The 16,359-nt window shown below is 40.1% G+C and overlaps 1 protein-coding gene across 3 annotated transcripts in view; it reads left to right on the forward strand.

Moving 5' to 3' along the window:
• The first annotated feature begins 441 nt into the window (after positions 1 to 441).
• The window catches only part of VGLL3 (vestigial like family member 3), a 59,218-nt gene continuing 43,300 nt past the window's right edge, over positions 442 to 16,359 (forward strand). For all 3 annotated transcript variants that reach the window (XM_016192579.2, XM_060172112.1, XM_060172113.1), the window contains exon 1: positions 442 to 575. In XM_016192579.2, the coding sequence (XP_016048065.1) occupies positions 450 to 575 (126 nt within the window). In that variant the 5' untranslated portion in view covers positions 442 to 449. The remainder of the gene's footprint in view (positions 576 to 16,359) is intronic.

Raw genomic sequence — 16,359 nt, forward strand, 5'->3', positions numbered from 1 at the left:
GGCAGCAGCGACGGGACGAGCCCCGGGCGTGCATCGTGTTATGTGCAAACCAGAGCCGGGGCTCCCCAGGCTGCGGTGCAGCGGCCGGCTCTGCGGTGCGGCGGCGGGCGCTGCCCTGAGCGCCGCAGCCCTCGCGGGACCCTTGCACTGTCATGACCCCGCCGCGTCCCGGAACCGCCGCGAAAGCGTAGTCGGGGGAGGGGTGGCGCTGGGGAGGTGGGGGACACACTGCAGGGGCTGAAAATGAAGGTGCCCGCGCATGGGCCCCCGCCGATTGCCAGCCCCTCCCGAGTGCGCGCCCCGCGCAGAGCCCGAGGCTCCCCGAGACGCGCCGCGGCCGCAGTAGCTGCTGGAGCAGCGGCCGAAGCAGCGGCGGCGGCGGCGGCGGCGGAGGCTGCGGTGGCGGCGGCTGCGGTGGCAGCTCGGGGGCCGCCGCTGCCCCGGCTGCCATGAGTTGTGCGGAGGTGATGTATCACCCCCAGCCTTATGGAGCGCCCCAGTATCTGCCCAACCCCGTGGCAGCTGCAACCTGCCCCACTGCCTACTACCACCCGGCACCCCAACCTGGCCAGCAGGTGAGTCACCGAGCAGGCAGCCCGCCGGGGGCGGAGGCGAGGGGGCACCGCGAGTATCGGTCTGGGGCTCCCCGGAGAAGTCCCGTCCCGGAGGGAGGCGCGCGGAGGATGCTCCCGGACCTGCGGGAGCGCCCTTGAGCAGAAAGCCACCAGCAGCTTGGCTTCTCTGCAAAGGGACACGCAGCCTGGTGGACGGACGGACGGACGGAAAGAAGGACGGACCGACGGACGGACGGACGGACGGACAGACGGGTGGGGATTCCGTGCGAGGCATTACCTGGCTTGGGGGCTTAGCTGAGCTCTTGTCACCTGAGCTGGGAGGCTGCGCCCTGTGGACACTTGTAGGTCTCAGGGCTCAGTTCTCTCGGAAGCTCACCAAAGACATCTGGTCTTGGGATCACTCTGTGAGTAAACTTCCTTTAAAGTGCATATTGTATTTCGTTTGAAAAGGTGGGATTTTGTTGTTGTTTGTTTGTTTGTTTTTTTAACTAAAAGGATGGAATATATTAACTGACTGAGGGAAGGATACCTGGACAGTGAACTAACTCATAGAATCACATTTTGGGGACTTTTAGAGGGTGGACGGACTAAGGGTTTGTCAAAATTTACCGGAATTTGTTGGTGGTGTCTTTCTTCTCAGGAATAGGATTTAGAGGAAGGGATGGATGTCAAGGTTCTTGGCTTATTTTTAATTTCATCAGAAAGCAGAGTTTTTATAGTCCAGCCTGTTAGATGTGTGTCACTCACGAAGAATTAGCCTTGTAAGACTGACTGGTCAGTGGGTTTCTACAGCAGAAAGTGCTGGATTAAAAGAGCTGAGAACCAGGAAAATGATGCAGTACTTTTAGAAATTACAGCAGACTAGGGGATTTTTGCATCAGGTACACGGCCCAGCAGCAGAATTGTATGTCGAGTCTTAACTTAGCTCCTTATAAAACACATAGGTGATTAAGTAGCACTGGTTTGTACTAAAATGGGAACCTCAGACTCTGAGAATTAAGATGGATTGACTATATATATATATATATATCTCACATATAACTCTCTGAGGTGGAGAGATTCATCAGGGCAAAAAAATGATGTGGTGTAGAAATTACCATTCACAGAAGTTATTTATTTATTGCCAGTTTCTTGGAAACTAATTTACTTTTATTGTAGTTATAAGTTTTCAGCTCTTTAATGTAGCATTTAATTTCTATGTCACCTCCACTTGTGTTTCCTGCTAGACTTATAGTGCTACTATGAAATCCATCTAGTTGTAGAAGGGTGTATGCCCCCAATTTAGCTGTTAAACAGGATGATCTTCTCCAAGACCAACTAGGGCAGGAGAGAGAAAAAAAAAAGGGTTCCGTTTTTCTTTCTATCATTAACAAAGATATTTAGCAACTTCAGCATTTTAAAGAAAGTTTGCTTTGGGGAAGGGGTATTAGAAAACATTTTTTAAATTCATGCTCAAGGGTGACACGTGAAATTTTGTTTATGCTATTTGTGTTTCTCTGGCTTTACTTGTAAAAGATAGAAGTAGTGGAGAAAACCATTAAGGTACAGGTGAGGCCGGTGAGGCAAAGTAATCCTGTGTATCAATTAGTACTTATGAACATTCTGTTCCAGATGAACCACCCTTTCCTTTCCTTCCTTCATCCATTCATCTCAGAGACAGTGGAGACCTTCAATTATCAATTGGAATGTGGATGAGCAACAGACTCAAACTTTACGAAACACTCAGGAAGGTGTTTTTTTTTTTCTTCTTCTGTTTTTTTTTTTTTTTTTCCTTAAAAATAACTTGAATCATGTTAAGTGAGGTAACTCAGAAAGAGAAAGACGAGTATGGGATGATCCCACTCATAAAAAGAAATTGAGACAGAAAAACAGGGAAAAACAAAGTAGAATTTGATTGAGTTTGGAGTATCTCACCAAAGTAAAAGACTCACTCTGGGTGGGTGGGAAAGGATAGATTTTTCAGCCTCACTCTAGGGGGGTGGAGGTGGGGACACAGACCATTGGTGGTGGCGACAGTGTTTATATACACTCCTATTAACTTATAACAAATGAAAATAATGATTAGAGTCAGTAGGAAATGGAGAGTAACTTCTAATTTCCTAAAGTTGTGAAGATGATTTCATTGAAACATGGTGGGTGTTAGAATGACATTACTTTTCTTGACCTGGAAGATTAAGTTAAATAGCGGAAAAAGAAAAATGTAAAATTAAGTTTTCATTAAGAAACATCTCTAACACTTTAGCTTTTGCAATAGGCCTGAGTCTCAGGTCCCAAATTCCTTTTTTTTTTTTTTTTTTGCTAAGTACATCAACAAACTGAGGAATAACCACCACCCTACCCACTCTTTTTTTATCACCTGAATTGTCCATGTCGAGTGGTGACATATATTATTGGGTTTTTGAAGTTATTGCTTAAAGTAGATACTAGATTGAATTGACTCTAAGGACTTGGTTGAAAAGTGTGTTTGGAAATTTTAAGGTTGCTTTTTCTAAAATAGCTTCTTTGGGATAATTTTTTGTTGTTGTTAAGTAAAAAATAAAAACCTATTTGGTTTATCAGTGGCTAGCACATATAGTTGATAATTTCACTACTGTTCTTTTTTTGTTGGAAGTTTATTTTGATGACCTATATTTTTATTGGAAAAAAGAGTAAATCAGGAAATTCTTATCAGACTGACAGCATTTTTAGACTATGTGGTGCGTGGGTGAAGTGGGACTCATATTGACTTGGCCCTAATGCAGTCATCTGAGAATACATATTTTGGTTGTTTTTGCATTCCATAAGGCTTTATCATTATTCTCCATGAAAATTGTTTTCTCCGTATGTGGGAAGTGATCCTAATAGCATCTTGCCTAAGAGACAGAAATAAGGACTATAATTACTGTGTTTGAAAAGTTAATTTGCTGAGAAAAAAAAAAAAGGAAAAGAAACAGAAAAAAAGTGATGGAACTATTAAGAAAATAATGATAATTTATAAAATATTAGAAAAAAAATAAAGTTTTATAATATTTATTTATGAAATTATAGTAAGGTATACTTTTGCTGATTTTTGTCCGCAAATTTGAGAGGCCCATGATTCTTGTAAATTAGTATATTGAGATGGTTCATTATGATGGAACTTTACACATAGATGTAGGGAGTCCGGCGGTAGCGCAGCGGGTTAAGCGCACGTGGTGCCAAGCGCAAGGACAGACATAAAGAATCCCGGTTTGAGCCCCAGCTCCCCACCTGCAGGGGAGTCGCTTGAAGCAGGTCTGCAGGTGTCTGTCTTTCGCTCCCCCCTCTCTGTCTTCCCCTCCTCTCTGCGTTTCTCTCTGTCTTATCCAACAAGGATATCAATAACAACAATAATAACTACAACAATAAAACAAGGGCAACAAAAGGGAATAAATAAATATAAAAAAATTAAAAAGGGAGTCTGGCGGTGGCGCAGTGGGTTAAGCGCACGTGGCGCAAAGCGCAAGGATTGGCGTGAGGATCTCGGTTCAACCCTCAGGCTCCCCAGCTGTAGAGAAATCGCTTCACAGGCGGTGAAGCAGGTCTGCAGATGTCTATCTTTCTCTCCCCCTCTGTCTTCCTCTCCTCTCTCCATTTCTCTCTGTCATATCCAACAACGACATCAGTAACAACAATAAGAACTACAACAATAAAACAACAAGGGCAACAAAAGGGAATAAATAAATATTTTTTTAAAAAATTTAAAAAATAGATGTAATTTTCCCTCTTATTCTGAGATCATATAGCTAAAAATTGATGAGATAATAGAAATCCATACATGTGTATTTTTAACTTTTTTCCATAAAAGCATAAATATGCATTTGAAATTATAAGCTTAGTTTCTTATAGACCGTATTTCACAAGAATAGTAAGAAGTTAGTGACTTTAAAATATAATGAATTGCACATTACTTCATGTTATCCTGTGATATGTTACTTAAGCTTGTCATAGGCTAAGTAAATTAAAGTGATCTGTAAGTAAGTTTAGAGAACAAAAATCTTATTTGCTCATGTTAACTATTAGAAATTGCATGACTGACTGGGTGGTGGTGCACTTGGTTGAGAGCACATGTTACAATGCTCAAGGACACAGGTTCAAGCCCCTGGGCCCCACCTGTGGGGGAGAAAGCTTCACAAGTGGTGAAGCAGGACTGCAGGTGTCTCTCTGTCTCTCTCCTCTATCTCCCCCTTCCTCTCATTTTCTGGCTGTCTCTATCCAATAAATAAATATAATACAAAGAAGTATTTAAAAAGAGAAACTACATGCAAGACTGGACATAATCATATAGTATCCTTTTTTATTTCTTTATTGGGGGATTAATGGCTTACAGTCGACAGTGAAATATATTACTTTGTACATACATAACATTTCCACACAACCATACAATCCTCCCACTTATCACAAAGTATTCTTTAAGGGACAAGTTTTTGCTGAGGGATGCTAAGCTTCCTGGTACCTGTGCCTATCATCTCTTCATACATCTGTGTCAGTACAAGTCTTGACTCAGTCACTCAGCACATGCTCAGAAAGCATGATGACGTGGCAGAACATGTGCAGAAAGGAATGCTTCTGCATTCTAACAGTGACAGTAGAAACCGAGAGAACAGATCTCAAACTGTGTCAGGAAAAAACTGAGGGGAGTAATATGAAATCACAGATTCCCTTCATACTCAGTAGACTTCTCATCCTCAGTGCAGACAATCCCTTATTGTCTAATGCCACCTCCCCCCCATACACATTATCTTCCTAAAGTTAACATTAGAAAAGAATACTAAAGCAAAGCTTTCAGAGTTGTATGTTTTACAAACGAGGCAATAGAAATAGAGGAGTGCCAGCTTTCTACTCATATGTATATACTTAAAAAAAAAAAAGAAAGAAAGAAAAGAAAGACACTCTCCAGTTTTTATACAAACCAGGAAATATTTCCTATCTTCTTCAAAGAATGTGAGGCTGTGTGAATCTGCATGCATGCTTGCATTTAACATGAGTAAGAGCTATTGGGAAGTGAGCTCCAGTTATATGCTTGCAAGAAGTGTTTATTGTTGTTGTTATCCTTCATCTTGACTGTCACTTTGGTTTGGCCATACAAAACCTTTGAGAGTGTTCTTCAGGAAAAAAAAAAAAAAAAAAAAAGGAGCCCAGGAAACTGTACTTCAACCCTTACTTTTGCAAACAGGGAGTTGAGTGGTCACAGGGCTGAAATGTCTAGCTAAAGATTTCACAGCTAGGCCAGGTGGTGGTGCACCTGATTAAGCACACACATTACAATTCAAGAGGACTCAGGATCAAGCCTCTAGTCCCCACCTGCGGGGGGGGGGGGTGTCTTCATAAGTGGTGAAGCAGGGCTGCAGATGTCTCTGTCTTTTCCCCTCCCTACATCCCCTCCCCTCTCAATTTTTCTCTGTTTCTATCCAATAATAAGTAAATGAAATTATTTTAAAAAAAGAAGATTGCACAGCTCCCTAGTGACAGCTTTCGGACCACTGGATCCCTGCTTCCCACTGTGGCATCTTTCCTAGTGCCATACAGACTCCCAAGATGTTTGTGTATGTGTGTTGCACAATAGGCTTATTTTTGTCTTTGGTGCTCCAAATCAACGTCTTGATAAAGATGATTAATATTCAGTAGATTCTTTGGCCTTGGAGTTTGAAATTCTTTCCAAGTCCTTGGTAGTGCACTTTCTTAGCTGAAGCATTCCAAAGCCCTTTTGCAAGCATTTATATTATGCTAATGGATTTTACTATCCATGTTGCATCCACTGTTGATGAAGTAAGATATACACTTAGCAAATGAACACTTACTTGAAAGAGATGCACAGGGATGGCTCCGTCAGTCAACTTTAAGTGCCTAATATGCATTTGCTAGTCTGGCTTAAGTTTTAAGTTCATTAAAGAGGAAAAATGCATTTATAGCCTAATTAATTTCAATAACCAGTCAACTCATTTAAGGCAAAGGATCTGATAGTCTTGTAATTGTAAGCAAGCACTTATGTGGACATACAGGGATCCCGACAAGACTTCCCTGAGAAAAATACAGTTCGTATTATACAACACTACACACATTAACTTCCTGAAGACTTAAAAGATTAAAGTGAACTATAAGTTCCTGTGATTTTGCACTCAGAAAATTCAAAGCTGGTAGAAAAAAAAAAGAGAGAAATGTCAAAATTGAACTGTTGCCTCTGGCGGTTAATCCAAATGGAGATTACATTAATAATTGTTGGGCTCACTTGAGATCCATAAACCATGGGCAGTGAGGATATTTTCACCAGGAATATATTCAAAAGGTTGGGGCATAAGTTTACATTCTTCTGATACTGCTCCATCTAGTACTTACATCTCCTGAAGTTGAAGAGAGCAGAATCCTGACTCATAGCATGGGAAGTGACAGTGATCATAGAGGAGACCCTTGTCATCCTATCTTCCAGTCTTTGAACTATTGAAGAAGTGTTTGCTGACTCCATTGGGTAGCAGATATATTATTGTTGTTGTTGTTAGTAGTAGTAGTAGTATATCGCTGTGCAAAGGGAGATTCCAGTAAGATTAAAAACATCAATACAGGGAGTCGGACAGTAACGCAGCGGGTTAAGCGCATGTGGCGCAAAGCGCAAGGACTGGCGCAAGGATCCTGGTTCGAGCCCGTCTCCCCACCTGCAGGGGAGTCAATTCATAGGCAGTGAAGCAGGTCTGCAGGTGTCTATCTTTCTCTCCCCCTCTCTGTCTTCCCCTCCTCTCTCCATGTCTCTCTGTCTTATCCAACAATGACAACATCAATAACAACAAAAATAACTATAACAACAATAAAAAAGACAACAAGGGCAACAAAAGGGAAAATAAGTAAGTAAAATTTTAAAAATCAATACTGACTCCTTGGGCATTGCCTGAAGCAAATTTGTTGCTATGGGACTGTCATTCTTATACCTGGGCACTTAATTTGGATCCCATATACTCTGTTTCTAGATAGCTAGTCTTTGGAAGTGTTCAAAGTAAGTATGTTCAGTAGTAGATAATTATTTAAGATTTTATCTGCAGGAAAAAGTCATTCAAGAAACAAGAGACACTTTAATATTTGAATTTCAGACTCTGGCAAAGACAGTGGAGGAAATAATTTTGGGGGAAAAAAAACCTTTAATCTTTTAAAATAGTACCACTTTTAGCAGATGGCTTTCTGTTTTAACTATTCATTTAGAAAGACCCAAAGAGTACCTTGAACTATTGGACCCAAACATCTGCTGCTAGAAACACGTCATAAATAGCTGTATTTATTAGATATCTCAGCGGATACCAGATTTATGCCAGTAATTTACAAGTTTGATCTGAACTGGAATAGCTAAACTGTTTTCCCCTCGTCTTACACTTTAGTTGGGAGAAAAAAGGGAAGATGACATAAATTAAGCAGGTGTTTTTTGCTCTTAAAATTTTATTGTTCTAGAATGCCAAAAACACTTGTCCTTGTGGGATTTAGTGGGTGGGGGGTTCAGTGTGCATTCTTTCTTGCTTCTACTATAAAGAGATAAAGGAAGTACCTAAACTAATTAATTCCAAAGAATTGGGCTAGATGACCCATGTCTGGAAATGAATTAGTCTTCAATAGCCTGTAGGGATTTTTTTTTTTTTTTTGGCTAGTGTCCTATATAATCAGAGAGAGTGGCCAAAGCAAGATACAAAATTAAGTGTGAATTTGTTTAGCACTCTAGTGTGTTGCTTACTAGGATACAAAGTTGGACACGATAGCCCAAATAATGAAATCTAAATTCCTCATTTCTAGAAAAGCTGAATGCAAAAGGGTCTACACAACTTCTTGTAACTAGTTTTGTTCAGGTCCACTTTTTCATCCCAGTTGTTTTTTTTTGTTGTTGTTGTTTTTGTTTCTGTTTTTTTTTTTTTTGGTATGTTCCTTACCCATATGAACTTCTATAGAAGAATGAATCAGTTAATAATTTAAGAAGACAATTATATTTAGTAATTAATAATTTTAAGAAGGCAGTGATGCTAATTTATTTTCTCACGTACACATTTCTGTTAAATCCTTACAGAAATAAGACAATGAGTGATATGAATAATCCGTGACACTTTTTACTCACTACTCTTCGTATATACTTTTTTAACCTAACCAAGTACAAACAGTCTGAGTTCAGAGACAGGCTGTGGTTTTCATCTTTGTGGAAAAAAAAGTCTTTGTATAATTATTGACAAAAACTAGAAATTAATTGATAATTGCATGAATAACAGATACATTTAAAAATGAAATCTTACCTTATGTCAACTAGCTGAATTAGACAACCATATCAGAAATTTACACATTGGAAACTGTTGTTCCATTAAATGTAGTTGGTTTAAAAGAGAACACATACCCTCAGGATGTGATCATTGCTTAAAACATTTTGGGAATGCAAATTTTGAAATTCTGTCTGAGCCTGTGGCACATTTTTTTTTTAACATCCTCAAAATGGGAGAAAATTCATCCTTAGAAGGAATAGACTCTTTTTTAAGTGAACAAAATTATCTAGAGGAAACTGTGCTCAAATATAGTTTTTGCAACTTAAAGTAATATTGTTCATAGTTTGCACCTCACTCTTATTAAGACAAAAACTAAGAATAAAAACAAGTAGGATCTCGAGGTGTGGCTGCATTTTACATATTGGCTCAGCTCACATTTCTAAATTAAGACATCCCCAGGAAAACAGAAGGCAATTGTATCAGACTTGCCAATGGGATAATACATTTTCAGATGTAGAATTTCAGTTTCATCTAGACGTACATAAGACAGCATTGTTTTATAACATCACTGGGATGTGTATCTACATTCCCAATTTTTAATGCTTTGTTAAAAGCATAAAAACAACATAGCTTTGTTTTTAATTTTTATTTATTTATTTTCCCTTTTGCCCTTGTTTTTTCATTGTTGTTGTAGTTATTATTGTTGTTATTGTTATTGATTGTTGTTATTGTAGTTGTTGTTGTTATTGATGTTGTTGTTGTTAGATAGGACAGAGAGAAATGGAGAGAGGAGGGGAAGACAGAGAGGGGGAGAGAAAGATAGACAACTGCAGACCTGCTTCACCACATGTAAAGTGACGCCCCTACAAAGTAGGGAGCTGGGGGCTCGAACCGGGATCCTAAAGCGGGTCCTTGTGCTTTGCACCACATGTGCTTAACCCGTTGCGCTACCGCCCCACTCCAGCTTTTTTTTTTATGACATTCATTTTTAAAACATTTTATCTCTTAAAAGATTTATTTATTTACTATAAGAGATAAAATAAGAAGGTAGAGAGAGACAGAAAGAAAGGACCAAGGCCCTGATCAGCTTTGGTATATAGTGCCTGGGACTAAATCTGAAGCTTCTGGGAACTAAGACATTAGAGCTGGTCCTCGGACCACCTGACTGTCCGTGCAGACCGTTGTGGATAGCCTTAGACCACGCTTGGTTAGATGTGATGCTATGCTAACTGCAAACTTCATTTTATTAGTTTTATGAAAATAAATGTGTAGAGACTTATTTTCCATGAGTAGTCCATTTCCTTGGCATATACTTTGTAGTCTGAAAAAAATATAAGATCTAACCCTATCTCTGCCATTTACTAACTTGAGAATTTTAACCAAGTAGAGCAGTTTGTTCCATGCCTAAATTGGGAATGATTTGTCTAACAAACTATTTCAATGTGTATGAGTTAAGGGAGAGAAAAATACATAAAAGGGCTGACGAATGTCCTTTTTATCCTGAGCCACTCTTAACTTGCTTCTTCCTCTTCTAAATAGACTGAAGAGCAAAATTTCAAGTAGTTCTGAGATAGTTTCAAAAACCTTTTATTAAAGTAAATTTAAAAATTGTGATTGGGTCCAGGTGGCGGTGCATTTAGTTAAGCACACACACTACAGTGCATGAGGACATGGGGTTCAAACCCTTGGGCCCCATATGCAGGCAGGAAGTTTCATGAGTGGTGAAGTAGAGCTTTGTCTATCTGCCTGCCTGCCTGCCTGCCTGCCTGCCTGCCTGTCTGCCTGTCTGTCTGTCTGTCTGTCTGTCTATCATCTCTGTATTTATCTCACCCTCTCAATTTCTCTCTGTCTCTATCCAACAAAAAAACGTGAACAAAGAGCATTGTGGGGAATCGGCTGGTGACGCAGCGGGTTAAGTGAACATGGCACAAAGCATAAGAACCAGGGGAAGGATACCGGTTCGAGTCGCCGGCTCCCCAATTGCAGGGGGGTCACTTCATAGGCAGTGAAGCAGGCCTGCAGGTGTCTGTCTTTCTCTCCCCCCTCTGTCTTCCCCTCCTCTCTCCATTTCTCTCTGTCCTATCCAACAACAACATCAATAATAACCACAACAACAATAAAACAAGGGCAACAAAAAGGAAAAAAATATATATATAGAGAGAGCGCATTGCACTGTTTTAATGGACTTTAGAATCTGAAATAGTTAACTCAGTGCTAGCCGTTCTTTTTTATAGACTCCAACCAAGGATTGGGACATAAAAGAATTGTTTCACCAACAGAAGATAGCCATGGCTAATAGCAAAGAGAGGGAAAAAAGTTGTTTCCAAATATCTAATGATTTATTAAATTATTTTTGTTTCTTTAGGGAAAAAGTGTCTATATTTGCACTGTAATTACTTGGTGTTTGGTAGGCCTGTATCTTGCGGAATTAATGACATTTGACTCCCAACACGGGAGTCTTTCTCCTGTCAGACAAATCCTTTCCTCTGAACATTGTGTGAGTTTGTTTTCCTTTGTTTAGATGGCAGGCTGTTAAAGTTCCTTTTGATGGCTTTTCTTACAAGAAAAGAATGAATATTTTTGGAGATCTGGATGTTTTTAGAAAGGGATTGCATTTTTTTTTTTAATTATAGGCTGGGTTGGCTTTCAGATTTAATTCAGGAAATAAATCCAGTTTCTGATGACTTGAGATTTATTCTCCATATTTTTAATTTTTTAAATTTAAGTTTATTTATTATTGGATAGAGACAGAAAGAAATTGAGAGGGGAGGAGGGTAGAGAGGGAGAGAGACAGATAGACACCTGCAGCTCTGTTTCACCACTTGTGAAGATTTCCTCCCTGTAGGCGGGGACCAGCGGCTTGAACATACAGGTCCATGGGCACTGTAATGTGTGTGCTTAACCAGGTGCACCACCGCCTGGCCTCTGAATAGTCTATATTATCTCAAAAAGAAGATAGTACTGGGGAAATTTCACCTCAATAAGCAAATATCAAGTGAAAATGGAATATGACAAAACTAGAGGTGGCATAGTTAGTTTAAAAAGACAAAACAAATTAATTTACAATTACCAAAGAATAAGTAGTAGACACTTGCTGAAGCTTCGCTTCTCTCATGACATGACTGCCAGCAGATGAATCCATTGCTGTTTCAATTTTGCATTTTTGTTTTCTTAGTGTTTACTATTAAAGTTTTAAAATGTCTGCAGATTAAATACTAATGTTTTTGCATGCATGTACTGGTAACCATTACATATATTGAGTATAAATAAACCATTACATATATTGAGGGAATTAATGCATTTACTGATAAGAATGTTTCCTAGAAAATAGAGCATATGATGAAATATTCTGCTGATTTTCACTACTTCATCTTGAGCATGTATAACTGTTAGATTAATTTCTCTGTTTATTGAAATATTATCTTTATTTATTGGATAGACACAGCCAGAAATCGAGAGGATAGGTGATGATAGAGAAGGAGAGAGGCACTGATTCACCACTTGCAAAGCTTTCCCCCTGCAGTTGGGGGCCCGGGGCTCGAACCCATTGCACATTATAGTGCATATTATAGTGCATTTTATAGTGCATGTACTTGCACATTATAGTGCATGTACTCAACCACGTGTGCCACCACCTAGCCCTGGGATTAATTTATTTGCATCCTGCCATTGAACAGTTGGTTAAAAAAAAGGCATGGTATTATATGGTCTTTATGCAATTGTGTGATACTAAACAGATTGAAAATCTGCAGCTTAAATTCTAATGTCAGCAATTAAAAATAAGAATATTTTATTATTGCCATTGTTGATCAATAATAATGATAATGCTGTATTGTCAGTGTATCTGATTTGCTGTTTTCAAATCTTTCACAAGGGGATAGCTTTAATTAATTTGATTTCATCTAAGGATATATACTAATTTGAGTAAAATCAAACATTGCCTTTCCTTGGATAATTAACATAGCAGGGCTCTTTCATTTGAAGAACTCATGTTAAAATTAAACAATTACATGCAAAGTCAAATTCCAGCAGTCTGATGCTGAGCTGGACATTAGCAAGAAAAAGAAACCATTTTCATATATAATAATGAACACCTGTGGACATTGGAGGCCCTCTGTATTTTTTAATTTTCTTATGATACAAAAACAAGACTTTATTCTAAAATGCCAGAATCTTGAGCAGAGTGTATGTACATATGCTTAAAATGGCACAACTTGGGATAATCACTCATCTGCACAGAGATTTATTGCTTGTATTTGACTACGAAGTCCAAATACTCATTTAATTTTATAATACATTGAAGGCAGGAGTAACCAGAGATCAAGTAGTCTGGTGTCCATATTTTAGACATGGTCTATGTGGTGTTTTCATTTATTTATTTAAAAAAGGAAATATTAACAAAACCATAGGATAAGAGGAGTAAAACCCCACACAATTCCCACCACCAGATCTCTATCCCATCTCCTCCCCTGATAGCTTTCCTATTCTTTATCCCTCTGGGAGCATGGACCCAAGGTCATTGTGGGATGCAGAAGGTGGAAGGTTTGACTTCTGTAATTGCTTCCCCTCTGAACATGGACATTGACTGGTTGATCCATACTCCCAGCCTGTCTCTCTCTTTCCCTAGTAGGGTGGGGATCTGGGGAAGCAGAGCTCCTGGACACATTGGTGGAGTTGTCTGTCCAGGGAAGTCTGGTCACATCCTGCTAGCATCTGGAACCTGGTGGCTGAAAAGAGAGTTAACATACAAAGCCAAACAAATTCTTGAACAGTCATGGACCTAAAGGCTGGAATACTGCAGATGAAGTGTTGGGGAAGTCCTCCATTTTGTAGATAGCTAGTAGGCATATTTTAGTTATATTTCAGAGGGTCTTTAGCTATACTAGTTTTTTTTTTTTTTTTTTTGAGCCTGAAATCTGATATGCAGGTGGATCCAAGTTATTGTCTGGGGAGGTGATATCATGGCTGGAAAAGGGCCAGAAAGCTGGATCAGGGAAGAGAGTAGCTCCTTAATATAAGAAAGGGGTGTAAATATTGTTGACTGTAAACCCCATCGATTTGCTTTGGTCTGGGGCCCATATTCAGCTTAGGAGTTTATGTGACCTCTGCATCCCTGTAGATCTGAGCTCACATCCTGTAGGAACATTCCAAGCAGCCCCAATATTACCCCAGCTGTTGGGGTGACCTGATAGTGACTAAAAAGTCATCTTTAAAACATGTCAGTCTCTTGCTTTTATTCAGCTTTTGCAGTCTTTGCTTTGCTAAGGTTAGCTTTGGAGTGAGTGAGAGAATTGTAATAGAAAGTAGGCGAGGAGGGTATCTAAGTCTAATTAGATACTATTTCATTAGGAACTTTATGCTGACTCACTGCAGACAATTGTGTACTTTTGCTTTTAGGTATATATTTTGCCCTAGTTTATGGATACATGTGAACATATGCTCTATCTCATGGAACCTGGTCTATATCTAGGTTTTGGGATTTTGTTAGGAAGTGAACTTCCTAGAATGGAATTAGAGAATACTATGAAAGGAAAGGTCTCGCGCAAAGCGCAGGGACCGGCGTAAGGATCCCGGTTCGAGCCCCCGGCTCCCCCTGCAGGGGAATCGCCTCAAGGGCGGTGAAGCAGGTCTGCAGGTGTGTCTATCTTTCTCTCCCCTCTCTCTCTGTCTTCCCCTCCTCTCTCCGTTTCTCTCTGTTCTATCCAACAGCAAAGCAACGTCAACAATGGCAATAATAACCGCAATGAGGCTGCAACAACTAGGGCAACAAAAAGGGGGAAAAATGACCTCCAGGAGCTGTGGATTCATGGTGCAGGCACCAAGCCCAGCAATAACCGTGGAGGAGAAAAAAAAAAAAAAAGAAAGGAAAGGTCTCACCTGGGTAATGAAGCTGAAGGGTTATCATTCCACACCTGAAGTCTCTGGACACAGTCTGAAGTGAAATGTGCTGAGGTGGTACTAGTTGCGTTGATTAGGTTGGGATCGGTGGATGCAATATTATTAGGTATGAGTTGAGAGAAGCATGCAGGAAAGTGAGCCCCACCCTAATTTTCCAGGACTGGGGGGAATATAGGCTCTATAGTGGAAATGAGAAGTTCATGCTGTTTTAGGGTTCAAGGAGACAATAGGAAGTTATTGTTATAATCACATTTGGTAATTGGGTTAACTTTGAAAAATTCCTTTGTTAGGATTTGTTGTATAATACCCAAAATCACCACAATTTATGTCCTTTGACATTATTTGTATGTAGCTGTGCCACCAGTTGCTTCTGTTCTCCCTGGTCTAAGCTTTTGAGAGAGTCAACATATCAAAGACTCAGCCTATGTATTAAAAAGACTCAGTCTGGGAGTCGGGCTGTAGCACAGCGGGTTAAGCGCAGGTGGCGCAAAGCACAAGGACCGGCATAAGAATCCCGGTTCGAGCCCCGGCTCCCCACCTGCAGGGGAGTTGCTTCACAGGCGGTGAAGCAGGTCTGCAGGTGTCTATCTTTCTCTCCTCCTCTCTGTCTTCCCCTCCTCTCTCCATTTCTCTCTGTCCTATCCAACAATGACAACAACAATAATAACTACAACAATAAAATAACAAGGGCAACAAAGGGAATAAATAAAATAAATATTAAAAAAAAGACTCAGTCTGTGCTTTAAGAAGTTTGAGACATTCAATCAATTTTCCCCTCTCATATTAATTAAATAGTGATTTATATGACTACAAATTAATAGGAGTGTACATTAACACCATTCCCACCACCAAAAGGCTGTGTCCCATCCCACCTACCACCCCCCCCACACCACTCCACCACATCCCCGCTGCCCGGGAAGCCAAATATCCACCCTCACCCTTGCTCCAGGGTTTTTACTTTGGTGCCTACTCCAGATTTAGTCAAATCCTGCTTTTAGTTTCCTTTCTGTTCTTCTTTCTCAAATTCTGTTGATGAGTGGGATCATCCCATACTCATCTTTATTTTTCTGACTCAGCTCCCTTAACATAATTCCTTCTAGCTCTGTCCAAGATGGGTCAGAGAAGGTGGGTTCATTGTTCTTAATAGCTGTGTAGTACTCCATTGTGTATATATACCACAGCTTTCTCAGCACTCATCTGTTGTTGGGCACCTGGGTTGCTTCCAGGTTTTAGCTATTACGAATTGTGCTGCTATGAACATAGGTGTACACATATCTTTTTGGTTGGATGTTATGGAATCCTTCAGGTATATCCCTAGGAGAGGAATTACTGGGTCGTATGGAAGGTCCATGTATAGCCTTGTGAAAGTTCTCCAGACTGCTCTCCAGAGAGGCTGGACCAATTTACATTCCCACCAGCAGTGCAGAAAGGTTCCTCTGTTCCCACATCCTTTCCAGCATTTGTTGCTGCTGTCCTTTTTGATGTATGCCATTCTTACAGGAGTGAGGTGGTATCTTAGTGTTGTCTTTATTTGCATTTCTCTGACAATCAGTGACCTGGAGCAATTTTTTATGTGTTTGTTAGACTTTTGGATCTCTTCTGTAGTATATGTTCTGTTCATATCCTCTGCCCATTTTTGGATAGTTTCGTTTGCTTTTTTGTTGCTAAGT

This window comes from Erinaceus europaeus, chromosome 14 (genome assembly GCF_950295315.1).
Source record: "Erinaceus europaeus chromosome 14, mEriEur2.1, whole genome shotgun sequence".
Classification (NCBI taxonomy): Eukaryota; Metazoa; Chordata; class Mammalia; order Eulipotyphla; family Erinaceidae; genus Erinaceus; species Erinaceus europaeus.